Below are 26001 nucleotides of genomic sequence, written 5' to 3'. Positions count from 1 at the left end.
AACATTTTAAAGCATTTAATTTGTACGCACCCATTTTGTACAAGGAGGGGGGAATCAATAACATTCAGTTGTGCAGTCATTAGAAATGAGAGCCGACAGGTTCCACGTGGAGAATGACTTCTTAGCAAAACTAAAGGTGAAATAAATCATATAGGACTAACCTTCATCTAAATCAGTGGTGACAAAAAAAAAAACACCGGGGGTTCAATTCGGCTTGCAGGAATAATTTGAAAGTTAAAAAAAATTAAAAATTTAAAAAAAATAAAATAAAAAAAAATCAGCGCCCCCTGCTGTTATGCGAAGAATTAACATGCTGGGAGTCAATTTAGATTTTGAGAACTATTATGAAAGTAGAAAATAGAGCGAAAATAATTCCCAGATCTTTCTAAATCTATTTCCTATAAAATGTGCAATACAGTGGACCCCTGCATAGTCAGTTTGGCATTGCCAAATTCACGATACTTTTATTCTACTTCACAGTACCGAATAACTGTGACGTATGCCGGTAGTTTTGTGCCTTTATATCGAATCACTGGTATCAGTTATAAACTGAAGCAAAGTTTTTCTTAAGAAATCTGAGGTAAAAGTGATGATCAGAAATACACGTGCACACCGGAATCATTTTCAATGATGATCAGACATTCTGTATGTACGTAAAAAAGCAGGACAGACAAAGTCAACAGAGGCGAGCCACTCCCCTTTCGCGACCACTCCGCCTCCGTGTTCACACGCCACAAAAAGTGCACGCTGTTAGTCTCGTGGCTGCATGTCCAGAAGAGATTCGGCCAGGCCGGTAAGTTTGCAGTCCTCCAGCGCTTTGACCAGCCGGCTCAGCTTGGCCGCCCTCCCCTCCGCCTGAACGAAGCGGCTGAGGAGCTGATAGGCCTGTTCGTACAGACCCTCTCTGGCGTACTCATAGGCCAGGTTGTCAATGGCCGTATCCTTCAGAGCGCGACACTCCCTCCCCAGGCTCCTCCCCACGTGCTTCCACTGACGGCCCACTCCATTAGCGAAGTTCTGAACATCTGCTGTCGTCAGCATTCGATCCTCTGATGGAGGGGAGAAAGAAAACATTAACGCAAACTGTACTTAATTGCGATTATGTAAAAGGAGGTTTACCAAACAAACAGAAACACTTCCAAATCCGCTAAGGCTTGAAATTCTATGGAATTCGGAAAAGCTAAGCTATGGACTATTTATACAAATAACAAAAAATGACAGTGTGTACTTTAACGCCAATGTTAAGTTTAAAACAATTAACATACTTTAATTTATGGATAGGTAGGGACCGATATCATGTATCGAGCCGATACGTACCATATTTCAAGGTATTGGGTATCCGTGGAGGCTGCCGATACCAGCCACAGACATTCAAGGCAAAAATAAGAAGGCATCCAGTAACTCCTCTCTGTGAGTAACTGGTGATATACTGCAGCGATTTGACACATCATATGTGTTATAAAGAAAGAATGGTCTTTCTTTGCACTAAAAACTTGGGTTAAAATTTCCATACACACTGTGAAGAAACAAATAAAATCATAAAATAAAATACATAAAATCTACTGCTACATCAATACTTTTGAAACCATAGTGTTAGCTTTTCCATTCTAAGAGTTAAATGTGTCAATTCACCCCCCAGAAATTCCCTTTCCATTTTTCTCATAATACAATTTTCTTAAAAAAAAAATAAATCTATATATATATATTTTCTCAAAATATTCTGATGGATTTTTTTGTGTGAAAATTAAGAAAAAAAAAACATCATCAGAATATGACAACGCACGTTTCTTAAAAATTACATCTTTTTTCCCACACAATAACTTTTTCGTCCAAAAGACTTTTTTTGTTTGTTGGTTTACTTTTTACCCTCTCGAAATTGTTTTTCCTCCCTCGTAATACAGCAACCTTATTCTTGCGTTACATGTATTATTCATTTTTGGGAGCACGGGGGTATGTTTTCATAGCTGCCAGCTACTACTTTAAGCCCCGGTTTGATCCACGGTGAAAACGGCAATTGAATAGAAAGCTGGCAATTTCAAATTAATGCACTAATCTCCCTTTTCGATTGTGACCATCAATTCATAAATGGTTGGATTACAGAATCATCTGTCAAACTGCACAGAGTTTATGTGCTGCCAGCAAACTGAACAAACAACAAATGCAGCAGATGTTCACTGACATTAAAACATATTACATCGCATGGCTTCTTTTAACTTGACTTTTGCACCATTTGTGTACAATTCATTGCCTAATTCTAGGTTCAGACCTAACAAGAAATATCGTACTACCATAAACTTCAACTGGGGGCGCTATTTCAACCCTGCAACAACATATCAATCATCCGAATTTATTTTTTCCGCACAGTCAGTGAACAGCGGGGGTTTACTGCAATTTCTTTCAGCACAAAGATATCAAAGAAAGAGTGAGCCTTGACTCACCATACACTTTATTCTGAAACGTGAAGCCGTTGCTGGGGACTTGCTGTATGAACGGACTCCGCTGGGATGGAGGGGGTCCGAGGACCTCGAGCTGCAGCTGCTGCTCCAGCCGATCGATCTCGTCATCACGCAGACGCTCGGGCTGTCAGAAAATGAGAGGAAAGATGAATCAACTGCCACAAGCTATAAGCATAACAGGTGAAAATCTGCTGAGATCATTATTGCAACTCCGACACACAAACTTCCTAAAAAGAGACATTTTAAATACATTCGAAACATATTTGAAGCAATGTTATAGTGAACGAAAATTAATGAAATAACTAAAACTACAGGAACAAACTATATAAATAAAATGCATAGAGATCGGACAAAAACTGTATTTTTTTTATTGGAACTGACTGAAACTATATTTAAAGTTTACAAAACTAATTAAAACTAGCAACATGTAAAATTATAGTTACCATGCATCCATCTTCCCAGCTGTCTAAACTTCATCGATCTTTTTTTAATCTTGCATAGAAAAAAATACCATGTATTTAAAAAAACTAAAACCAATATTAAAACTAGTAAAAAATAGACTACTAAAATGTGGCAAAAGTAAGAACTAATAAAAACTAACACACCTGAACTAAAAACTAATTCAAACTCACTGAATCTGAAAACCGGAAGTCAAAATAAAATACAACCCAATCATAAGGAAAAATCCCACTGTTGTAATCCTGAGTTGAACGTAAAAAAAGCAATTACAATCTTTAATTTTTTGTCCATATTTTAAGAATGATGGAAACAGCATACAATTGTAATGCAGTTCTACATTGCTGCAAATTGTGATGAAAAAAACAAACAATAAAAAAAAACCACTTAATCTCTCACTGTCAGTGTATATGAAAAACTAAGCATTTATTTGTCTTGGTGCAGGCGTACCTAATAAATTCTCCAGTGAATGTTACGCACATAATTTATTATTGGCACAACAAACATTCAACTGATGACAAAAGTGGCACTTGTGTTCCTGTTGCATTTACCCCCATTAAGCAAATGAACCCGAGATAATGGCATTCACGGCACTCTTATTAGATACGACACACACATATTGACAAACACTTAAATGCTTGCAAATGGACAATTATGACAAAAAATATTTTCAGAACATTCTCCTTAAACTATTTGACTATTTTCTCACACAGATGTTCACAAAGAGGTGAACCTCGCCCCATCTTTGGACGTAAATGACTGAGAAATTGAGGGAAGCTCATTTCATACCCAATCGTCGCAACCGTCATCTTCCAATTAGCCAGTTCTTAAAAAAAAAAAAAAAAATGAAAAATATGCATACCTGTGACTGGTGAATTTGCTGTAGACAAAGCTCAAGCTTGTCCAGACATCGATCCAAGACGTGCGTTCCAGCCTTGAGCTGCGTCTCCACGGTGAACTCTTGTGCCAGAGCGAGGAGCCGACAGGTGTGTTGGGATATGGACTGACGCACTGCTCCAGAGCTGTAGCTCTCCAGGAACTGCTGACACACCACTACATCCACAAACTTCACCTCCACTCCAAGGAAGGGATCAGCGTCGTGAAACTTTAGAATCTCGTACCCGCCCAGACCTCCTGCAGAATCTGAACATGAAAAACGGTCGTTGAAATAATGGCAACATCCACCGAATCATTCACTGCTATCCTGGACGTAGAGTATCTCCCAAGGATTTACAACCCTTCCATTTAAATAATCGGTTTTATTATATATTTTCGATAGTTTGTGTACAGCATGTGTAATAGCGTATACTTCTTGCCCCTTTAAAATAACTCAACACGCAGCAATTAATGTCTAAACAGCTGATGACAAAAGGCCTAGAGCACAGGTGTCAAACTCAAGGCCCGGGGGCCAGATCTGGCCCGCGATCTCATTCTATGTGGCCCACGAAGGGCAAATCATGTATGTCAACTTCCTGTTTCTAGCACATTTTCTTCACTTTTAACAACATTGAGATATGAGATATTGCCATTGAATTGTGAGCAATCTTCCCCTTTAAAAAATAACCAAAAATTTGTTGAACAAACAATTACTTACTGGCTTCTGATTTTAAAAGTGTCTTTCCATCAATTTATTGTGTGTGTGTCCCGTCCACAAAATGAGTTTGACACCCCTGACCTAGCGTGTCACTATTGATTTTTTTTTAAAATATATTGTAGGCTATATGAAATAAGATGCATCAGCATTTAGCTATCAATAGTGTATCAAGGCCTTCATGCTCTGCTTCATTATGGCCATGTTCATATTTTGAGGAACGATACATTTATATACCATAGGTTCAAATTAAAACGTCATTGCTCACCTATGAGTGTGAGTTTGATGACTTTAAAAAAGATGAACTTTCCCTGCTGGTCTTTGTAGAGGGAGAGCAGGTTTCCATCCGGACACAGCGACTGCAGAAACAGAACGGCACATCCTGTCCAGGGTCCTCGATCCAAAACTTTGTCTGCCATCCTATGAATACGGAATCATCACGTCATCAAGTGTCAGCAGCTCTACATTGGAGCACTTCAAGTACCTGGGACCTAGAGAAATAATACAAGATGTTCCGAAATCCTTCCATGCGGTGGCAACGTTGGATGCCTGGACGACAGCCAGAGCAATGGTGCTGTTGGAGGTTCAATCAGAACCGGCTAAATCTCCCAATGTGCCGAGTTGAGTGGCCAACTGTCTTTTCGGTATTGTATTTATATTTTTAATCTTTCTGTTAATCCATAAATATTTATTCTGAACTGCTCCAAATGATGTGCAGTAAGTGTCACAGTTATGTGATACTACATTGCTTTTTCACATCACATTGATGGTTTCCATAATTACTATGTGATAGTGGTGGTATTTCAAGGGGGATTAAGTCGGGTAAATCCCCCACTGAAGGCCCGGGTACCAAATGCATGGCCCATCACTGACATTTTCTGTAGTGGTGGTGGCTACAAACACAGGCCTCATTCTAACCTTCCTCTCCATCTTTACCCTGGCCTCCTCTTGCAAAACCTTCATTACATAAAAACATTTTTAATCTGAAGGCTCCCTCCCCCCATAGTGACCCAGCCCTAATATTCTGTACTCCGGATGAACTACCGCTCACTTACGCCCTCTCCATACACAGGTTGCAGAAGGTGCCGCATGGAAAGAGCATCAATTGAGCTGGATTATGCACTTCCTCATATTTCTCTAATACACTGTACGCTTGACTCTTGGGTATGCAGGAATCTCAACAATTTAGCCAGTATTTAATTATATGCAATCTAATCTACCGGTGCTCTGAAAGTATACTGCGAGATTAGTTGAGCAGCGGTATGAGGATTAAATGATCATCGGGGGCTTAAAATATATCATTCAGTTTGTTTGTTTTTTTTTTTGTCAAAAAGACAACCTCTACTATTCCTGCCTGGAAAGTCTGCTCGGCTGATGTGGCAGAATGCTAAAGAATGTTCCAATGTGAGGTTTTGCGACCACAAATTAGTAGCGTCATCTCATTGCAATGGAGTTGGGAATTTCTTTATATGTGTTATTACAAGCGAGAGCGCTATAACGCTGGATGATGGGAAAACAGATTGTGTTACCACAATTATTTCACATCCTTTCATCTTGTGTAACACTTGTCCTCATTAGGACTGCCTGTGAGCTGCAGGATTTCTCATCTGACTTTGGGTGAGAGGCTGGGTGCACACTGGACTGGGAGTCAGACAGTCGCATGGGCACATAGGACAAACAAGCTCAAGTCACACCAATGGACAACTTAAATTCCATACAAGATGGAGCTGAGAGTCAAAACCTCATCCTGAGAACTGTGGGGCAGATAAAGTGCCTACCATTAGTACCTATGTCACTTCTTTTCTGCGAAGACTACAGCCTCAATGTGTGTGTACATCTAATATCAGCACTAGGAGAAACCGAAACACAATTTTGACTGTTATAAACGTTTAAATACATACGTGCAGTAAACTATTTACTTTTTGGGTTGTTGCAAGTCAGCAGATGAGACAGCAGGAAGAACTACAATACCGTAAAACTCAGTCGACGAGACTGGGGGTGGAATTCAAACTTAACTTTACGACCAACTAACAATGTTTTTCTAACTTGGTCACCGTGCCGAAAATGCAATTTTTGAGTTTACTAAAATATACGAGAACTTACCTAAAAAGTTTTGCTATACTGTTCGGTGACGCTTCCTCCTTAGCGCTTACCCACTGATCCTGTAATCAGATTCTCCCGTCCAATTGGCTGATGGGAAAAAATCAAACCATTCTGATTGGTGGACTCCCACTCAGGGCGAGGCAAAAACCGGAAGGAAGTGATTGTTACTTTCCGGCGAGGACGAAATCTCGATCTTAAAAGGAGGGCAGTAGAGCCATTCATTCTGGGTTATTTGCAGCCAACGATAACGTATAAATGTTTGATGAGAAGCAAGATGTGGATGTATTCCCTCTTTCATACAATTAAGAAATGATTAGACCAGACATTATTGTGATGTACTCTATTTTAAAACCAATGCGTAATTGACAGTCTTTTTTTTTTTTTAATCTATTACTGTAGTACCGTTAGTGGAAGAATCACTGAATTTACTATTCAAATTGTGCACAATGTTACAGTGGATTAGATTTAAACTGATAATGAATTGCAGTATGTTTGCTGAGTCATTCATTTTAAGTACATTTTTTTCTTTTCAGTTTTATAAATAATGAAGGAACGCGAGGAGAGACTACCTGGAGGTTACAGTGCGAGGCAGACTGGTGACCAACTAAACAAAAAATATATTAAGAAAACTGTACGAGAGTGATATATAAAACTTTATTCATAATACACAAAAGAGAAGTCGTAGAATACACCGGGAGAAGAATCGCTGTTGCTTCTGTGGTTGACATGCTTGACAAATTTGAGGGTTTCTTTGTCTCTGTACACCAGAGCGAGGGAATTATCTTCAGGATGGATGGCCAGTAGCTTTAAATGAGCAGGAAAAAGAAATGATGATCAGGTAAACATTAACGGCAGATGTATCTAAAATGATTCAAGATACAAATTCAAAACACTCACCTCCTCATCCTCTTCATTCGCAACATAACAACTGAAGCCTCCAAACTCTGACTGCCAACCTAAAAAGAAAAAATAAATTCTGAGTCAAGCTACCAGATAATACATTGAATCTTTGATACCAATGTAACAGCCTTTGCAGACTTTTACTTTGAAGTTGGCCCGCTGTGGTTTTATAAATATATGAAGACAAAGTTTTATCCATCTTTTTCTGATCTGAAAAACAACTTGATTTGTGACTCAAAATCCATGATCCGATCTGAACCGTGACTTATGTGATCTGTTGCACCACCAGTAGATTGCTACAGATGTGATTTGGTAATCAAACTTGTTTTGACCCGACCAACCAATCAGAGCTCGGAAGAAATGCTGACATTGTCAGCCCACGAGCTGGCCCTCTTGAAGGGGAAGTTACACTTTGATTATGGTTAAAAAAAACATTTTTTTACAATAAGTCCCACTCCAAATGTATATATATTTTTTCAGATACATACTTTTTTTTTTTGGTCGATGTTAAAAATGTTATTAGCGATGGGACTTTTTTAAAAAAAATTTATTTTTTTTCAAATCAGACTTTAACTTCCCCTTCAACAATGTCAGCATTTTTTTCCATGCTCTGATTGGTTGGTCAGCACACACCAAGTTTGGTGATAGAGTCACATCTTGAGCAATCTATTAACCACAATCTATTTCAACATCTTCTTCAAGACTGACATGGCATAACACAAAAAATTCAAATATGTTACATATTGAAGTGAATGGACTGTTGGGAATAAATGAACCCAATTTCACGAAACAAATAATAGAATTTATGTGTAAATGTAGATTAGTGAGAGATTGTGACAGTGATACTGTACATGTCAGATATTCCACCAATCCACTCATTGAACTCCAAAAGTGATTTGTTGTCAGTTTTTGTGTATTGACTGACCCGCACAGCTGAAAGGTAAAATGAGGTCGAGTGCGTATTCCGCTCGTGCTGCCTCTCCATCATGCAGTAAAGTGTAGCTGCCGTGAAACCATCGTCGCAGTTCACCACAGCACGTGGGTATACTCGGCTCTAGGAGGAGGAAAACAAAAAACATTCAGCGGAAAGACAAAAAAAAAAAGGATCAAAATAAATTTCATGTACCTGACTCTTCACTTGTTCCATTTGAGGACCCCGTTGCTTTCTCATCCTTTTCACAGCTTTCCTTCTTCTCTTTCCCTTTATTTTCACCACCTTCATCAGCATCATCATCATCGTCAGCGGGACACAAGTAGTGCAATCGCAGTCCCGTAAAGTTGGACAGAAGTAGGAAGAACGCTTCGGAACGAAGCAGTTCCCAACAAGCACTCACACACTCGGGTAAAGTGTCCAGACAGGCTGCGTCATAGCATCTAGACAAAAAAAAACAAACAAACAAAAAAAAAACCATCTCTTCATAAAAATTCAACCACAGGTGATTAAAATTGTCGTCAAAATTCAGAAAATTGTTCCGGTGTTCACTGAGAAATTGATAACGCATACTTTTCAAAGCAGAGGTATTAGTGTAACCTAAAAACCTTCCTCACCTCTTATTGGCCGGACCTTTCCGGGTCCACTGGATCTGAGACAACTGCAAGGCTTCACACACTTGGCTGAATTTCTCCGCCTAATGGCACAATGATTCACACAATGAGGAAAACAAACCCAAACGAAACCGCCAAAGTAGACTTCTGAGTGTTCTTTTCTTTTTTAGCTTTAATACAAATAGAAATATTAGTAATACTATTAATTCTTTTCAATAATTCCCGTGGGTACTCAATAATTTCAGACTCCTTGGAAAATTTGACTAAGGCACAGACCCTGAGAAAATCTTTCAGCTGAATTTCAGAGCTTTCCTCAAACTCTTCCTGAATCTGCTCCTGGTAGGAAATATCCAAGTAGAGTGGATTGATCCACTCCAGCAGCAACGTCTCCTGAAATGGACGCACAGACACCAAATCAGCGGGCACGTCAACTAACCGGCACACGCATGCTCAATCTCACATCTCTCGGTAAGTGTTCGCTCCGTGAGACGCGAGGCTCGATGTGGCGAGGGGGACGCTCCAGAGACGGTCCGTGAAACCATCCGCTTAGAGACAGGCGGCACTTGTCCTGTGACAACACCTCGGACACCTGGATAAGCACAAAAGATGTCAATTTGTTGCTTCTTTGGCAAGACAGACGACACATGTATTAACTCTTACTTGGTGAAAGGACACTGGAGACACTTCGAAAAGCACAAGTGTATTCCAAGAAGGCACGAGAGACTTGACAACACTCTGTGGTTGGAGATGACCTGTAGAAACTTTGGCTTTGAGTGCCTTAATATTTTTTTTTTTTGTCAATTTATTTTCTCATCTGAAAATCAATTCCATCTTTCCTTAATTGGTTTCTGAAATGTAAATTTGTTTAGTGCCGGCTTGTTATTTTGTTTGGCACTTCCCGGCCATCGTACGCCACCCCTGCCAAACTAAAACAGAAACTCACCATCTGTCGTGTAAAGCTCGAGCGTGCCCCCATCGCTGCTCAGCCACGAAGGGACAAGATAAAGAATGAAGGCAACGCGCCTCCCCTCCAGTTCATCATCATGGCACAAAAGAATATCTACAAGCAGTTAGGAAAGACAAACATCAAATCTATTACACGAAACCTAAACATATTGTTAATTCCGGTAAAATGCTCACCTGTGTATTCATATTTGGCACAAGAAATATCCACAGTGGGCTCCAATTTCACACCCAAAACATCCTCAAGCCACAGTCGGAATTGACTGAACAGTGCTGATCTGGAATTAGACATAGAACAATTTCAAATTACGGTGGATGTAAAAAGCCTACACACCCCTGTTCAAATGCTCATTTTTTCTGTGATGCCAAAAATGAGATTCAGATGCATAATTGCAAAACTGTTTCCAGCACTAATGTTCTCATAATCTAAGAAAAACTACTTATTTTCGAGACAGTAAGTAAAAATAAACAAGATAAAGTGGTTGCCAAAGTGTGCACACCCTCTTGTAGCTGGGGATGTGGCTATTTTATTTTTAACCAATCACAGTGTGCAGTTCAATGTTACTGTTGGTCTTTATCAAATTTTCTCATCAATTTTGGAAGAATGTCCAGTTCTGGGTAGCTTTTCTCCACCTGATGAAGACCATCTGCGCTGTGTTCCATGGTGTATTTAATTCCTAAAACATTCTTTTACATCCTTGTCATTAATGAAAACCCTTTGAACAATGAATGACACTCTTTGTACATTAGAGTGTCAGCCAAGCAGATGATGGGTGTTAAATTTGAGTTGCTGGAGGTCTCAATATGAAGGAAAATTCATTGACTCTTCAAACCTGCCATGACATTTTGTTGTATAAATAATAAATGATCTCAAGCGGAAGCCTTCATTTTGCTTTTAATCATGGCTTGGATTCACCAGGATGGATTGGTTGGGGAGTTAAATTTCATAAACACATATTTACATCAAGTTACATACAGCCTGTCTTATTCCTCATGGCTGGTATTAACATCAAACATGAGAAAAGCCAACCATCCTCTTGATTTAAATGCGGTGATGCGCTCTCAGATGGTGACCTAATTAATTTATTAGTTTTAAATAGATACATTTTGGACATGGTTTTGTTAGGTAGATTATTGTTGCTAATTTGGGGATGTACCCAATGCCAATAAAAGAAATGCCCCATTTGGGTAGTAAATGTAATCTCTGGCTCCCTCTGGTGGCACTGATGAACCGTGCAACGTCTCCAATGACTAACAATTTTTCTGATGTTCACCCATTTAACAGTTAGAACACATGTAGAAATGCAGTGACTGTCTAACAGTTTTGGGAAGTGAGGAGGGAAAATGGTTGGAGGGTCGTCACTCGACGTTAGTGAGGTGTTACCAGGTATGACCACAAATATACCATAAAAACTCACCTCAGACCTGCTATGTGTGGTTCGGTTCGCTTTCTCAAGTCGTCTGACTACAGGAGGAAAAATAAAAGTAAATGCTAAGAACGTATCCACCTGCTGGAAAAGTCATGCACTGATCAGTTTGAGAATTACCTGTTTAAACTTGTAGAGATCATTGGACTTGGCGTGAAAGTTGAGTGTGAGCAGTTCTGTCTGCAGATTCTCCAGGAAATTCTCACTTCTGATGAAGTTTTTTATGATGCAGTGAGGGAAAGGATGGCAATCAAATTCCAGATCACCTGCAGCACAACAAAGACAGTGGATGTTAAAAGTGGCTGAAATGTGAATTATATTCAATGTACAAAATCAAACACACTTGCACAATGTCATTGTGTGACTGACAGTGCCACGTTACATTAAGCAATGTTTGGCCTACACTCATGGCAAAAAACGGAAATCAAAATATTTATCCATCTATCCAGTATCAGCAAATGTCGACATGACTTCCACATGACTAAATCAAATAATGGAATATAAATTGAATCGGACATGAATAGATGAAATCCATGTCAACAGGAGCAACCATCGATATCTTAAATTATCCATCCAATCAATGCAATGCAGCTGTTGTTCACAAATGTTTTTATCAATGTATACATCGCAATAGTGAAAATACGTGAATTTCTTTGCTATCGGTGTTAGCGTTGCAACAATCAGCGAGCTAAGGAGAAGCTAAGCGCTTCGTGACGGGGTCTGTGTTGACTTCACGGACCATGGGTGTAGTTTGACTTCTGGCTCCACGCCTCCTTCACCGCACTCTTCACGTTCTCGTCACTAACGACTCGGCAAAGTTCTGCTGTTTCTTCACAGTTATTTATCTTCATCTTCTTCTTTTTGTTTGACTTTAAACATTCGCCTTGTTGCCTTTTAGATGCCATGGTAGAGTTTGGCTTGTATTGACTCGCATATAATGAACACCACGCACTAAAATGTCCCCATTGTGGTGACGTCATGGAAACGGTCATCGTGTCGCAGAAATAATACGTCAGTGGATATTTGTGCAATGCACTTTATTTTGAGAAAATACTGTCCCACGTGACACCTAACATTTTTGTAAGCTCTTAATACAATCCAATGTTAGTAAATATAGATCCGCTGTGGTAATGGAACATTTTTAATTGAGCTTAATCCTCGTCAAATGCAAACGCTCCCATGTCTTGGTGGCATGTCATTGCTGTATGGTTATGGAATTTGCATTCAATCATTTTAAGAAAATATTGAGTTGAGAATTATAGCGTTAAAATGACGATAACTACAGACACGCAAGCCAGTGTTTCTCAACCTTTTTTGAGCAAAAGAAACTTCACGTCAGAAAAAAATCACACCATAACAAAACGATTAAAAAAAGTTAATAGGTTCATTATAAGATGCCTTTATTAGTCCCACAATGGGGAAATTCGAGATTCGAACCAAGGCCTCCTGGGGAGACTGGGTCCTGAACGCGGCGCCTTAGACCACTCGGCCATCTAGTGGAAAAGCATTTCGTTGTTTTGCGGTGAGCATACGAAGGTTGGATTTAAACAAAGCCCTTTGGACGCGTTATTGACCGCAAGTTTGAAACGTGATCATGGCACATTAGCCCACTGATCTCTGGGTGTCTACAGCCTCATCCCCTCTCACTGAGCATCACCTCAGACAGCAAATTTCCCAAAGCGTATCACAATCAGCACCCAAGCAGGGTTGGAGGGGGGGTGTCAAATAAGCAATTTCTCTTGCACACATCATAAAAAACATGCATACACACAATTAAATGTCTTTTTTTATTAAAAAAGAAAACAGTTTAAAACAACAGTAAACATAAAGTAATTGTTGGTTTAATCAAACCTATTTTTGAGGTTTAAAATCTGAACATAATGCAATATAAACGTATCGTCAACAAAGAACACGTGTTTATCGAGATTTAAAAAAAAAAAAAAAATGTTTTCCTGACAAAAGAAAAGCTAAATGTCCCCGTGGACTGTCAGTATATTCAGCACAGGACACATTTCTCATGTGAAAGTGGAGCTGAAAGAGAGAAGTGTAATTTCTCTGCATTCTCCACATGATCTTCAAGTTTCACTTTGACTGGACTGCACTCACAGAGACAGCCACATGGACTTCACTTAGTTGTAAATGAAGTTGAACCTGTGAAAAAAAAAAAATCTCATCAGTCATGCATAGTTGCATTAAACCAGTTGCCCTATGAAGCCATATCAGAATCAGATTGGATTGGATGGAGAGAATATGGAATATATTCCTTCAGAGACATCTAAAGCAATTATCTGCTCTATTCGCAGAATTAGTTGACACAATAACTAAAAAAAAAAAAGAACATCACCTGCTAAGGAGCTGCGGTAGACTGGAAATGATGGGTCCATACCCAGGGGCGTTGTCATACAGCTCAAACAACGGGGCCGCCACCAGTTTATAATTTTTAGGGACGGCGAACAGTGCTGTAAACAAATTCAACCACACATACCTCAATCATATTCTACAATGAATTCAACTTTGCATGTCGATATACCAACCTTTTTCCTGCAGCTGAACCAGGAAAAGTTTCTTATGCTCCTTAGGTTTGGTAATGTGAGCTGGAATGTAGGGATACTGCAAGACGCAAAATTATAGAGGGTAAAAATGCAACTCATTTGCTTGAAAAAGAAACAATGCTATGAAAAGAAATGTTAGACACGCTAATTTGGCATACACTAGCTACTTTAAGTCACTGCGACAAATAAAATTCTTAGGATCCCAGTTGTCGTCAAGGACAAACCTGTGGAGGCTCAAAATTGGGGCGCCACCAGTTGCCGATACAGTCGTCAATCACCCAGTCCTGCTTCACGCCATCCTGCCGTCCAAGAATCTAAGTGGCAAACAAATGACAATATAAACTCTGCAATCATAAAGAAGTTCAACAAGAGAGGCCTACACCATGACAACCTTTACATAAAAATGTGAAAGTTTGGTACAGATTTATATCAAGGATCATGGAAGTTGACACACATGAATTGCTTTCACGGGCCACATAAAATGAAGTGGCGGGTCGGATCTGGGCGGCACGGTGGACGACTGGTTAGCACGATGGCCTCACAGTGAGAGACAGCATCGGGCGTGGGTTCGATCCCGACTCCGGCCATCCTGTGTGGAGTTTGCATGTTCTCCCCGTGCTTGTGTGGGTTTCCTCCCGGTACTCCGGTTTCCTCCCACATTCCAAAAACATGCACTGTAGGCCGATTGAACACTCTAAATTGCCCCTAGGTATGAGTGTGAGCGCGGATGATTGTTCGTCTTTGTGTGCCCTGCAATTGGCTGGCAACCAGTTCAGGGTGTCCCCCGCCTACTGCCCGAAGATAGCTGGGATAGGCTCCAGCACCCCCCGCGACCCTAGTGAGGAGAAGCGGTATAGATGATGGATGGATGGATGGATGGGTCGGATCTGGCCCCCAGGTCTTGACTTTGACCCCTGTGATTTATACAGTCTACCGCATATTTTGCGCACACCTACCTCGGTCATTAGGCGTTTCAGACCTTCCACTTCATCTTCGCCAGGACTTAACTCTCCACCAGGCCTACAGGAGAGAAACAAAACATCAGACATGGACTCAAAATGATATATCGAATGATTCCAGAGAACATGAAATCCTCACAGTTTGAAGAAAGTAGTGCCCAGTTGCAGAAGTAAGACGTGCGGCAGCCTATGCTCGTGGACGATAAGTACACCCTCCACCGTCCTCCTCATTCCCATCTTGTCAAACTCCTCACGCATCCGCTGGAACCTGGCCACCACTGAGCTGTCCTTCTCATACAAAGGCTCCTTGGTCCCAAACGTGTAGTTGGTGAGAGGATACCTAGAAACACATGTATGTTACATCAAAGGTAACCAAAATGTATTTTTTACAAACATAGTAGTGTTCGGTTCTATGCCAGTTGCACTTTCTAAAACAACTCTTACATTAATTCGGGCTAGGGATCAACACTGGATGTTGCTGCATTTTTATTATTTAGCTTTCGATTCAACTAATTTTTATAAACATTTTAAAATCGCATGTACCCTTCCGGGTACGCTAACCCCCATTTGAGAACCACTAATTTAGGCAAATATCGCCATCGAAGAAATGTAATCCTTACATTCCCGTTAGTAGCACGACGTTGCTACGCTGGATCCTCATTAAATTAAAGATTAGAAACACATCATGCACCAACTTGAAGTTATTAGCGAACAAATAGATGAACTCACAGGTTGATGGTTCTCTCCAGGGTGAGAGGCTTCGCCGTGCTGGTCATGTATTTGTTGCCAAACTGAGCGGTAGCACCGCGCGGCCAACCTGTGTTCGAGCGACTGGGAGGCGCAACCGACATATCTTACGTGTGCACGGTGAGATTCAACCTCCCTGCGAATACGACTGTCTAGAAACGTTTTTGGAATGAGCGCAATGCGCAATGTAGCAATGAAAAAAAATACAGAAGCGTACAATGGAACACCACTCATTAATTTGCCCACCGTCGTTTCCGTCGTCGCTCCACTTCCGGGTGAAATAGAGTGTTCCGTTCATAATGGCACCGCCGCTAGCGACCCCTGTTGGTTGGAGTGAATCATCACGTTGGGCAATTTACAGGACGCTGAGCCAAGTTGAAAGGCAGCCTCTATCAATGAATTTACAATTAATTACTTTTTAAAACAACATCGCAATTAACTATCGAACTCAAAAGGAACTATTAAAAATATAAAGCCCACAGTTCTTAGACTTTTGTCGGCAGCTCCTGGCCTAAGTCCCCTCCATCCATCACTCCTACCTCCACATCCAAACAAGGAATAAAACCTCTGGAAAACCCGCTAGGGGGGAAATGAAGAAACCTTGATTATCTTCTTTAACTGTGGATGCCAATTTATGTGGGCAACATCAATCGCATAAAAGATTACATAAGTGCTATTCAACATGAGTTCAGTGCATTTGTGTCCATTTTGGGATATTGATGATGTCCAAAATGCCTCTTGCGGTTGGAAAAAAATACATATGATATTGCAGATCCATCCATCCATTTTCTATACTTCTATCCTCATTAGGGTCATGAGTGTGCTGGAGCCTATCCCAGTTAACACAGAACAAGAGGCATTGCTGTAATTACAAAGTGCCAGATCATCATCAGCTGATTCGCTGTACACTTTATGGAACTACAGAATTAAATATATGCATGGCACAGATTTATGGAGTCTTGGTGTGTTTTGAGCAAATCAAGTTGCCCCATTGTAATAATATGCACAGATATGTCAATCTATTTGCATTTCTAGAAGCTTTTTAAATTGTAAAGAGGCTTTATGTGCGCCTTTAGAAGCTGTTAGATGACTTTGAACAGCATTGCTGTTTCTTTGTTAAGTGTCTGGTAGTACGTGTCTAGTCATCATATGATCATTAATCTACTTTTTTTTTTTATCACTCAGGCTTGACACTGCAGACCAGCTTTAATGTGCAATACAATAAGTCACTGAACAGTGAACACAGGATGCTTTATTCTCTCTGGCATCCATGACATAAGCTTAGAGGAAGTGCTGTGTACTGTCGCTAGGAATGTTCAATACTGAGGCAGTCAGTATGTGGTCAAGTAGACGGTATCCGTGACTTTTCTTTGGCCCTACGGATACATTATATGAATTGTTCCTTTTCTCTCCCTTGGCTCTTATGTTCAGATGATTGCCAGTGACTTACGTGAGCATAGGGAACAGTTCGTAATGGTCTTGCTGTCCTATCATAAATTAAGTGAGCCTTAAATTCTAAATGAAATGTCATTTTTTTTTATTTGTCTTATTGCATAATGTGTTACCTTAGGCTCCTAGTGGGAAATAATATAGTGTATCTTTTGTTCAATGATAAATAGAGTACAATAGTGATGGGAAAATGAAGCTTCAAATTTGCTTCATGAACCAGTTGTTGTATTTTTGAGTCCTGTAGATGGCACAGTAGGTTTAAATAAAGCGTTTAAAAAAATGTCAAGTCCGTGTGCTTTCAGCTCAATGTTGAACAAAGAGTGCCACCTAATGGAGTTCAAAAATACTACAACTGGTTCATGAAGCAGATTTGAAGCTTCATTGACCCATCACTGGAGTACAGAACTCTCATCGGACGAAAAGTTCAAACACGTTAAATACGTTTAGGAAAGTCTGACTCAGTCTCATTCTTGAGGTTTGAATGAGAAGCTTTCATTTGAATCAGCAATCGTCACAATCTTTTCTAAAGAATTTCCGGCGCTTTGAACAACATCTTGTGGTCTGTCTCGCAGGGTGGAATTTGCTGATTTACGCCCATGTATCTTAAACATGAAAAAAAAAATCACATCAATAGAAGAAAACAAAATCTCAGTGACTCAATTCAATATTCCATTTAATAGTCATATCTATTTTCTCTTATCCATCTATTGTAAACATGGTGTCTTTAAAACACAGTACTTGTCTAATGGTACATAATCATACGTGCAATGCAAAATTCAAACACAAGTAAAAAAAAAAAAAAAAAAAAAAAGGACAAAAGACACTGCTGGAATTGTGGATAACATCACACCATGGATCTCAGTTCTTTGGTCCAGTGGCCCAACCGGGTTCGTGGTGTGCTGCTGTAGTGTGGTGGTCCCGTTATAGGAAGTGCCATGGATCATTCAACCGTTTCTCTTTACTGTGGCCTAACCTGCCGGTGTCACAGTATTTGGTCCCAAATTTAACAATACTGTCGCGTTAAATATATTTTCTATTTCTTTGCTTCTTCTTGGTTTGGACACTCTTTCTCTGGTTCAGGTTCAACTTCTCCCTCCATTGTTGCGACAGGGACGTCTTCAGCTTTCACATTTGCTTCTTGGGCTTCTTTCGTTGTTGCTTCGCTGTGGTCTTGAGCTGCTTTCTCCTTGTAATGCTCACTATCTTTGCCATCGGCTTTCTTGCTTTCGGTTTCCTCTGTTTGTTTGCTCTTTTCAACCAACTCTGGCTCGACATCTGAGCATGAGAGATAAATTGTTCGGGTTATACTTAGAAAAGCATTGGAAAATAATGCATGAATTTTAATTTAAGTTTATGACAGGGGTGTCCAAACAAAGGCTTAGGGGCCATTCACTGCCCTTGGTCTATACCAGGTGTGAGCAAGCTACGGCCCGGGGGCCACATGCGGCCTGCCGAACTTGAAAAAAAATTAAAGGAATAAACCATGTTAATGTTTTATTTTTTAAATACTGCTGGTGTGTCAAAGACATATATTGTTGTAATACTTTTGTTCACTTTCATTTAAATCAAATGTAGTTTTTTATCTCAGATGAGGTGAGGTTATATAAAACCGATTTGTAATTTGTTAGTTGTCGTAGTCGCAGTAGTTGCTCAGTTTTTCATCACCCACACTTCTCACAAAGTCTCTTCCAACCTTTCTAAAAATAATATTGCGAGCCGTGTTAATGCTATTTTTAGTAGAGACCAGGGGTGGGCAAACATTTTGATTGGCGGGCCACAATGGGTTCTAAAATTTGACAGAGGGGCCGGACCAGGAGCAGATGGATGGAGTGTTTTGGTAACCTCACCTCATCGGAGAAAAAAAAAATACATTTAATTTTAAATGAAAGTGAACAAAAGCACTACAACAATATATATGTCTTTGAAAAAACACATTATTTAGAAAATAAAACATCAACAAGGTTTATTCATTTCATTTTTTTCAAGTTTGGTGGGCCCGGATTAAAACGTTTAATGGCCCGCATGTGGCCCCCGGACCGTAGTTTTCCCACGCCTGCAACAGACCATCAGTGACTAGTCCATTTATTTCATTCATTTATAAAAGAAGAAACAACAATTTGTTATATCTGTCTTCTGCTTCTTTTGATCTCTTTTTCAAAAAACATTTATATAAATAGTTCCTTTTTTTTTTTAGAGGCGTTCTGTCATCCTTTAGTCATGCATGCTTTTTCGTGAGCAATCTTCTTCACAATCCTCCTGAATCCGCAGTGTTTTGGCACCCCTGGTTTACACCTTAAAGTTATTCTTACCTGCAACTTTTCCAGTAGAACTCGACCTTCCGTCAAGATTTGTTGTTGAAACTTGACTTGGACTCTCATGGGCGACTGCTGGACTGGTCAAACTGTGCTTGGTCACGCTGGAGTCTTCAGAAGCGGGGAGGCAGCTGATAACTGATGTGAGTGTCGAGCTGGTTTTCTTTGAGGAAAGTGGGTCAGTCGTGAGCGGCGAGCTAATTGCATCTGCCGTCGTTAAAGCGGCGTTATTGGTGGTGGTGGAGATGATGGAGTCGGTGAGATTGGTTTCATTGGAAGAGGTTGAAGGAACAATGGCGGGGGAAGAGTCGATGCAGTCAGTAGATGTGGTGGTAATGCTGGCAAGGGGAGGGGTGTAGGAGCTGGTAATGAAGGTGTCAGATTTAGGAGAGGTTGAGCTCGGGGCCACAGATGTGCTTTTAGCGCCTGCAGTGAGATCGTCACCAGATACAGTAAGTGAACTCGTTGCAGAATCGGATTTGGTTCCTGCAGGTTGGATGGAGGATGGCGTCGACATTTCTACGGAGGAAACGACAGAAATTGCCACTTCACTATTTGAAACTATTCCATTTGACACTGGAGTTGTCGGTTTAACTGTATTTTGTGCATGACTCGAAGCAGTTTCCAAGGCGGTAATGGAAGTTACTGTTGTCGAGTCTGAAGTGACAGAGGATCTGAGAGTAACGGATTCAGAGGAAGGGGCAGGTGATTCGGTAAGAGTTGTCGAGGTGCATGGTTCTGTGCTAATAGGCTGAACTTCAGGGTCAGAAGGCTTGCCGTCTAAATCGGTACCATTTGCGATTGTTGCAGCGGCGTTCACAGCAAGCACATCCGACTCGGAAGTTGCAGTACTCGAAGAGGAAATCGTAACGTCAGCCAAGTCAGGGGTGTCATTTGATATTACAGCAGGAGTAGCGGGGCCAGATGGAGCTGCAGTTGGACTTTTTTCTTTCGTGGGTGTGCTTGTTTCCCCCTCCTCTATTTGAACCAACTCATTCTCAGGCGTGTTGCGGCCAGATGTTGTGGGGGCCGGACCGGGCTTGAGGACGGGCTTTGGAGGCAAAGCGGGTTTTCCGGCTGACTCATGTGCTGACACGCTGGGTCGAATTTGACGCCTTGTGTCTGATGATGAACAAAAAAAAAAAATCAAGTCAAAATGATAATGCAGGAAGATCAAGGATCAAGACTCACATTTGCAAAAGTCTTAGACCCCCATTAGATTTGTTATTTTACTATATTGACCATAATAACTACAATGTCACTCAGTATAAAACTCCACAAGGGCCCAAAACAAGTGAAGTGTCATAATTGTGTGTTTTTTAGTAATCAGATTACTTCCAGGTTACTCGAATTGATGAACAGATGGTGAGTAGAGCGGTTCCATTGATGCGGTTTACACGAGCCTGCTGTATCAGTACAGCCAACTTGGAACCCAAACTGACCAGCTGCTTCAAATTGTTCTTCATAGTATCCTCCAGTACGGCACAAGAATTTGATAACGGAAGCAAAGTCAATAAGCGAATACAACCGTGACCGGGCAAATATCAAAAAGCTACAGGCACTCAATCGATGAAATTATAATTATTTCTCATTTCTAGGGTGGGCATTTGACTGAGTTTGCTCGATAGACAACAGGGGAAATAATTAATGAATCAATCAATTAGTGTTATTAATTTTCCTCAATCAAGACACAATTAAGCAAACTGCTTCACTTCAAGATGTAACCAATCAAGTACCCCTCTATAAAATTTGGGAAAATCTGTTTTTGTTTTTTGGCAAACCTCTGCTCCCTCTCGCTGTCACAGTACTTTTACATGAACTGTTTTACTACATCTAATGTCTAACGATGTCCAGATAATTGCTGTGGTAAATGTCATAATCATGGTGGAATCGGATTTTTGCGTATTATCGCATACGTCAAAATTGTGTTTTGTGTGATTTACCTGAGGATGCAGACATCGTTCTGTGTTTTGTGAAAGTTGGTGCTGGCTCAACTTTACTGTCAATAATGGTGCCTAAGACATGAAAAGAGGATAATACAGTTAAGATGACAATCAAGTTTCTAGTGTTCATCCATTCACCTTTTGTAGAGCTTATTTGGATCACAGGTCATCTGGAGCTTATCTGAGCTGACTGAGGCGACAGGTAGTGATGGGTAAAAGAAGCTTCAAATCTGCTTCATGAAGCAGTTGTAGTATTTTTGGACTCCAGTAGATGGCACTCTCGGTTCGACATTGGGCTGAAGGCACACTGACTTGCCATTTTTTAAACCCTTTATTTAAAGCAACAGTGCCATCTACAGGACTCAAAAATTCAACAGCTGGTTCATGAAGCAAATTTGAACCTTCATTTTCCTATCACTAGCGACAGGTGTGAATACACCCTGGATTGGTCGCCAGCCAATCACAAGTTTCAACAGTAGTGTATGTACACTATTGGAAAACACTGAAGAAATGACACCGCTATGCTGTAAATTTGTAAATTGCAACTAAAAGTTCAGATTTATTGTCCACTAATAGCTCAACACAGCCATTAATGTCCACATTTTTGGCAACAAAAGTGAGAACACCCTGAGGTGAAAATGTCCAAATAGGGTCCAATGACCCCTACACTGTACCGTTTGTCCTTGTATGGCTAGCTCAGTGCTTCTCAATTATTTTCAGTTACGCCCCCACTAGCAAGAAGAAAACAATTCACACCCCCCCCCACCTCCACCCAGTCTCAACCGCAACTATAAATAATATCATTTTCGTTGCAAAACAAACCAACATCGTAGAATACTCGCTCCGCACAACAGTCAAGGAGAGCGCCACTGCCAACTACTGGAGTGAATGTGCAATTACACTTGTAGTACAGTGGAGAAAAAAAGCATGTTCACCAGGTTCCCACGTGCTCCCCTCAACATCGCACCCCCACCACCACCCAGGGGACCCTGCAGCACGATTTGAGAAGCACTGGGCGAGCTGATGTTTTAAGACATACCTTCAGATTCTGCCTTTTTCATCTCTCTCTCTGGATTCTATGAGAAGACACGAGACATTTCAGTAAGTTATTACTTGAATAAAGGTAAAAGCCACATAATTCAAAGTCAGACAGATCCACACCTGCGTCTCTTCTGGCTGTGCTTTGGAAACCCCAATACGCTGAAGCATAAGATGAAGTTTCTGCTCAAAGCTATGTTGGCCTTCAAATTGTTTCTGAAAATCATCAAGGAAAAAAAAAATGAACATGGACCTAAAGGCCTGACAGTCTTTGACCATGTGACACTCACCTTTCTGGCATTGGTAGCCCCTGCTGCTGATCCAGATAGTAAAATAAGAGACTGGGACTTCCCTTCCCTGAGAGCACGGCGGGGTGGCGCCACTTCACCCCTCAGCGGCGGAACATCTGACGGAGACGTTTCCTGTGCAGTTGACTCTTCCGTAACGCCACTGGGCTGCTCTTTCCCTTTCTCCTTTTCATTCTCCTTGTCAGGCTCCTTTACTCTGTCCTTATCTTTTTCTTTATCAGACTTGGCCGCCTCCCGAAGAGGGCGAATGAGATCAGCGATGGAAGCCTTTTTGGGTCGGCCCTCGTGGGCCGTCTCCGATTTCAGACCCCGTCGTTTTCGGAGGGTAAAGAAATCCCCAAGCTTCCTCCTGAGGGTTTTCGTCGGGGGTGGACAAGGGACCGAGGTTGCAGGAACCACTTCATCCACTGTGATGGAGTCTGGCTCCTCATCTTGCCTTAGCCTAAATGTGAAAGGTTGATTGGATCAAATTATGAACATACTATACAGTAGGCGTGGGCAAACCATGGCCCGGGGGCCCACATATATATATATATATATATTTATTTATTTTATTTTTTTGCCACTTATATACATGTGCGCCTTTTATTCCGGAAAGCTCAATTTTAAGTATTAATTGTTTAGTAGTATTAGTATTTAGTAGTATTTAGTAAGTATTAATTTGTTTTATCAAACCATACAACCATGTCAAAAAAAAAATTTAGTACACACACTGTAATTAGCAGAACAGTTTGTTGGAATGCCAAAATCACATACATCCAATAATGTAAAAAAAAAAATCTAAAATGAAAGAAACACATTTTAAGATATCGCCATGATGATTTCATGATTCACCAAAGGCACTTTTGAGTAATACTGACCCTCTACATACAATATCAAGACACAAAGCAGCGTGGTGTACAAAGAAAAAAACGGCAACTGGTGATACTCACTCTGTATCAGCAGGAAGAACTCTCTTTGTAAAGAACTCCTCCACTCCTTCATCGACACGCCCGATGAGCTCAAGGACTTCATTTTCACTCTCAACTATCGTCTCCTGATTACATTTGTGGACGATACAAATACGCATTTTCCATCAAAGTGAAAGCATTACAGTGTGAAGATAAAAGGTATAAATGGAACTTCACATGATGTAGCACTGACCTCAACAAAACCCACACAGTCCTTCACGAGTGTCTCTATAGGAATATTTTGGCTTCAGTCTTTTGGTACAAACCAGCCTCCTTGGAGACAGTTGCTCAGTAACGTAAAATGGGGGGGGGTCTTAGGACTTTACATGCAAGAGCTCTCATTTTGCCGGTGTAACTCAGCATTGTAGTTAGAATCATAGTGATCACATTAGCATCTGTGACCACAAGTCGTAATAAAAACAGGGAGGCTTGCAGCAGAGCACACATTTAGCAGAAGTCACTGCGATATGATACCGTGTCACGGGAATTAATTGGATTTTGTCTCCCTGACCACTGGCTCCAAGGGAGTGACTGGATGTCTACAACCAGAGCGCTACGTGACAACACGATGAGCCATGAAGAAAAATCAGATGATGTACATTTTTAAAGCACAATCCTGGGAGGAAAAAAAATAGAAGGCTGCAGGCTTTTTTTTTTCAGAGTGAGTGGAAAAAAAAAAAGGGACATTCAAGCCAAGCTACCATCTGCAATGCTATTCAGGCAATCACGCTCTTGGAAATCACAGCAAATGCCATTTGTGGTGTCTTCACACAGCTAGTTACCGGCACAATGGGACTGGCTTATTCAAGCAAGGGAGCAGGCTTCTTTGCGGCTCTCCCCCTCCATCCGTCCCTTCCCTTCCCCCTGCCTCTCCCCTCTGCACCCTACATCTCCTCTCTCCCTTCCATTTTCTCCCCAACCACACACACACATCACCTTCCCTTCTTTATCTTAAATCCATTTCTCACATTACCTGTGGTCTGCTGGGACGATAGTTGAGTTTTTGTCGGTGAGGTCTCGGTCGGCTCTGGGTGTAGTGCCTGAGCGCTGGTCCGCCCAATGGCAGCTCCATTGGGGAGACACGGCACTCTGTTGCCGTGGAGCTCTGTTGCCTGGGCTCTGTTGCTGAGGCACGGTTGCTAAGAGCACAAGCACCAGCAGTATGTAATGCCTCTGCTGATGTGGGAGGGGCCAGCCCCGGCGAGACTGACAGATATGACAACAGAGCCTCGCCTTCCTCTGCCCCCTCCCCTTGGAGAGTAAAACGATGAGGAAAATAATGGGGAGCCATGAAGTGACTACTCGGATGAAAATCTAGAATGTGGACATCAGTGGACTTCAGTGGTGAAAACTGAAATGGACAAAATGTTCCAGTGGTTATGTAACAAATTAATAATTTATTTGACATGTGTACCCATAGGCGCCAAGTACATCCCACTAACAGTTTTGAGGTTGGAGGTTCAAATTCCTCTCTAGGCTTGCAAGGGTTTTTTTTCAGGGTACATTGTATTTCATGAAAAAAAACTGTATTAACATATTTAAACATAATGCAAACCATTAAACGGTTTGTGCATCATGATTTAATGCTGCAATCCAATTCATTGTGCTGCTCCTCGTGGTGTGCCCACCTTGGCCACCAGGAGGCAGTGTGGTATAATAATTCACATTTCACAAACAAAATATTAATCACAATACAGTGTTTAGACTAGTGATGATGAACATATTAGTGTAAAGACATTTTTTAAGTTGACTTCCCCTTTAACGAAATGCTAATGAGTAAAAAAAAAATCATGTTCTTGCACTGTAAATTCTGTTATTTCTTTACTTGGCTTTTAAATGTATGTAACTCATTTTGTTTGTAAATGTTTTTAAATGTACTTTCAATTATGTAAAGCACACTGAGCTGCTTAGTGTATGAATTGTGCTATATAAATAAAGCTGACTGGTGACCTAGTGCACAGGGTTGTCTATTACCCTGGAAGGTTTTACGGGACCGCTGTGTTTTCTTATTGGATCACGTACAGCCTTAGCTGATATGATATATTCTTTTTTGTTGGAGTTTGTCATCATTTCCACACATCACATTAGTCATTGCAGAACTTTATTGTTCAAAATACAACTGGAAAATAGAAAATACTTTATTAACTATCCTTCAAATGTAGGAAAAATGTACATTGTATACTGGATAAAATTGAATTGTCTTACGAGTTTTCTAGCTCTGCGTACATACTACAGGTAAGGTACCAAAAAAAAGAAGTTACTTTTCATTTAATAATTCGCTGTTTGAATACATTTGAATGTT

At 40.7% G+C, this 26001-nt stretch overlaps 4 protein-coding genes across 4 annotated transcripts; all 4 read right to left on the bottom strand.

The window, feature by feature from the left end:
• On the bottom strand, window positions 1-6683 carry tradd (tnfrsf1a-associated via death domain). The gene is made up of 5 exons (XM_088296424.1): window positions 6607-6683; window positions 4772-4923; window positions 3775-4055; window positions 2439-2580; window positions 1-1049 (listed from the first exon to the last, which is right to left on the bottom strand). The coding sequence occupies exons 2-5, from the start codon at window positions 4920-4922 to the stop codon at window positions 751-753; spliced, it is 873 nt and encodes a 290-aa protein (XP_088152550.1). The 5' UTR covers window position 4923; window positions 6607-6683; the 3' UTR covers window positions 1-750.
• Window positions 6684-7246: 563 nt separating this feature from the next.
• ogfod1 (2-oxoglutarate and iron-dependent oxygenase domain containing 1) lies at window positions 7247-12431 on the bottom strand. The gene is made up of 13 exons (XM_088296274.1): window positions 12181-12431; window positions 11562-11707; window positions 11433-11479; window positions 10192-10292; window positions 9995-10111; window positions 9712-9803; window positions 9512-9640; window positions 9328-9441; window positions 9055-9134; window positions 8633-8880; window positions 8432-8560; window positions 7504-7562; window positions 7247-7410 (listed from the first exon to the last, which is right to left on the bottom strand). Exons 1-13 carry the CDS (start codon window positions 12419-12421, stop codon window positions 7261-7263), a joined length of 1653 nt encoding a protein of 550 aa, XP_088152400.1. The 5' UTR covers window positions 12422-12431; the 3' UTR covers window positions 7247-7260.
• A 778-nt stretch (window positions 12432-13209) lies between these two features.
• nudt21 (nudix hydrolase 21) lies at window positions 13210-15967 on the bottom strand. The gene is made up of 7 exons (XM_088296194.1): window positions 15682-15967; window positions 15092-15292; window positions 14950-15013; window positions 14218-14307; window positions 13976-14051; window positions 13786-13900; window positions 13210-13592 (listed from the first exon to the last, which is right to left on the bottom strand). Exons 1-7 carry the CDS (start codon window positions 15801-15803, stop codon window positions 13571-13573), a joined length of 690 nt encoding a protein of 229 aa, XP_088152320.1. The 5' UTR covers window positions 15804-15967; the 3' UTR covers window positions 13210-13570.
• Window positions 15968-17804: 1837 nt separating this feature from the next.
• Window positions 17805-24879, bottom strand: LOC148337465 (uncharacterized). The gene is made up of 8 exons (XM_088295310.1): window positions 24673-24879; window positions 23682-23785; window positions 22732-23191; window positions 22565-22657; window positions 22443-22479; window positions 21404-21475; window positions 19458-20582; window positions 17805-18423 (listed from the first exon to the last, which is right to left on the bottom strand). The coding sequence occupies exons 1-8, from the start codon at window positions 24769-24771 to the stop codon at window positions 18182-18184; spliced, it is 2232 nt and encodes a 743-aa protein (XP_088151436.1). The 5' UTR covers window positions 24772-24879; the 3' UTR covers window positions 17805-18181.
• Between the last annotated feature and the right edge of the window lie 1122 nt (window positions 24880-26001).

This window comes from Idiotropiscis lumnitzeri, chromosome 5 (genome assembly GCF_059441095.1).
Source record: "Idiotropiscis lumnitzeri isolate Australia: NSW breed Sydney's pygmy pipehorse chromosome 5, RoL_Ilum_1.0, whole genome shotgun sequence".
NCBI lineage: Eukaryota > Metazoa > Chordata > Actinopteri > Syngnathiformes > Syngnathidae > Idiotropiscis > Idiotropiscis lumnitzeri.
The sequence above is the reverse complement of the archived record's forward strand: the minus strand, read 5'-3'. Positions and strand labels throughout refer to the sequence as shown.

What these genes read in the sequence shown, in the direction of transcription:
- ogfod1 (XM_088296274.1), bottom strand. Translation starts at nt 12,421, where the DNA reads ATGACGTCACCACAATGGGGACATTTTAGTGCGTGGTGTTCATTATAT. An exon ending in CGAGCTTTACACGACAGATG is followed by an intron (nt 9,804 to 9,994) that starts GTGAGTTTCTGT and finishes AAGTTTCTACAG; the next exon opens with GTCATCTCCAACCACAGAGT. An exon ending in TTTACCTTTCAGCTGTGCGG is followed by an intron (nt 7,563 to 8,431) that starts GTCAGTCAATAC and finishes TTTTCTTTTTAG; the next exon opens with GTTGGCAGTCAGAGTTTGGA.
- nudt21 (XM_088296194.1), bottom strand. Translation starts at nt 15,803, where the DNA reads ATGTCGGTTGCGCCTCCCAGTCGCTCGAACACAGGTTGGCCGCGCGGT. An exon ending in GGCACTACTTTCTTCAAACT is followed by an intron (nt 15,014 to 15,091) that starts GTGAGGATTTCA and finishes TCTCTCCTGTAG; the next exon opens with GCCTGGTGGAGAGTTAAGTC. An exon ending in CTACCGCAGCTCCTTAGCAG is followed by an intron (nt 13,593 to 13,785) that starts GTGATGTTCTTT and finishes TTTTTTTCACAG; the next exon opens with GTTCAACTTCATTTACAACT.
- tradd (XM_088296424.1), bottom strand. Translation starts at nt 4,922, where the DNA reads ATGGCAGACAAAGTTTTGGATCGAGGACCCTGGACAGGATGTGCCGTT. An exon ending in CATCAAACTCACACTCATAG is followed by an intron (nt 4,056 to 4,771) that starts GTGAGCAATGAC and finishes TTTCATGTTCAG; the next exon opens with ATTCTGCAGGAGGTCTGGGC. An exon ending in AGCAAATTCACCAGTCACAG is followed by an intron (nt 2,581 to 3,774) that starts GTATGCATATTT and finishes ATTTTCTGACAG; the next exon opens with CCCGAGCGTCTGCGTGATGA.
- LOC148337465 (XM_088295310.1), bottom strand. Translation starts at nt 24,771, where the DNA reads ATGGAGCTGCCATTGGGCGGACCAGCGCTCAGGCACTACACCCAGAGC. An exon ending in GGGCTACCAATGCCAGAAAG is followed by an intron (nt 22,658 to 22,731) that starts GTGAGTGTCACA and finishes GATGATTTTCAG; the next exon opens with AAACAATTTGAAGGCCAACA. An exon ending in GAAAAAGGCAGAATCTGAAG is followed by an intron (nt 21,476 to 22,442) that starts GTATGTCTTAAA and finishes TTCATGTCTTAG; the next exon opens with GCACCATTATTGACAGTAAA.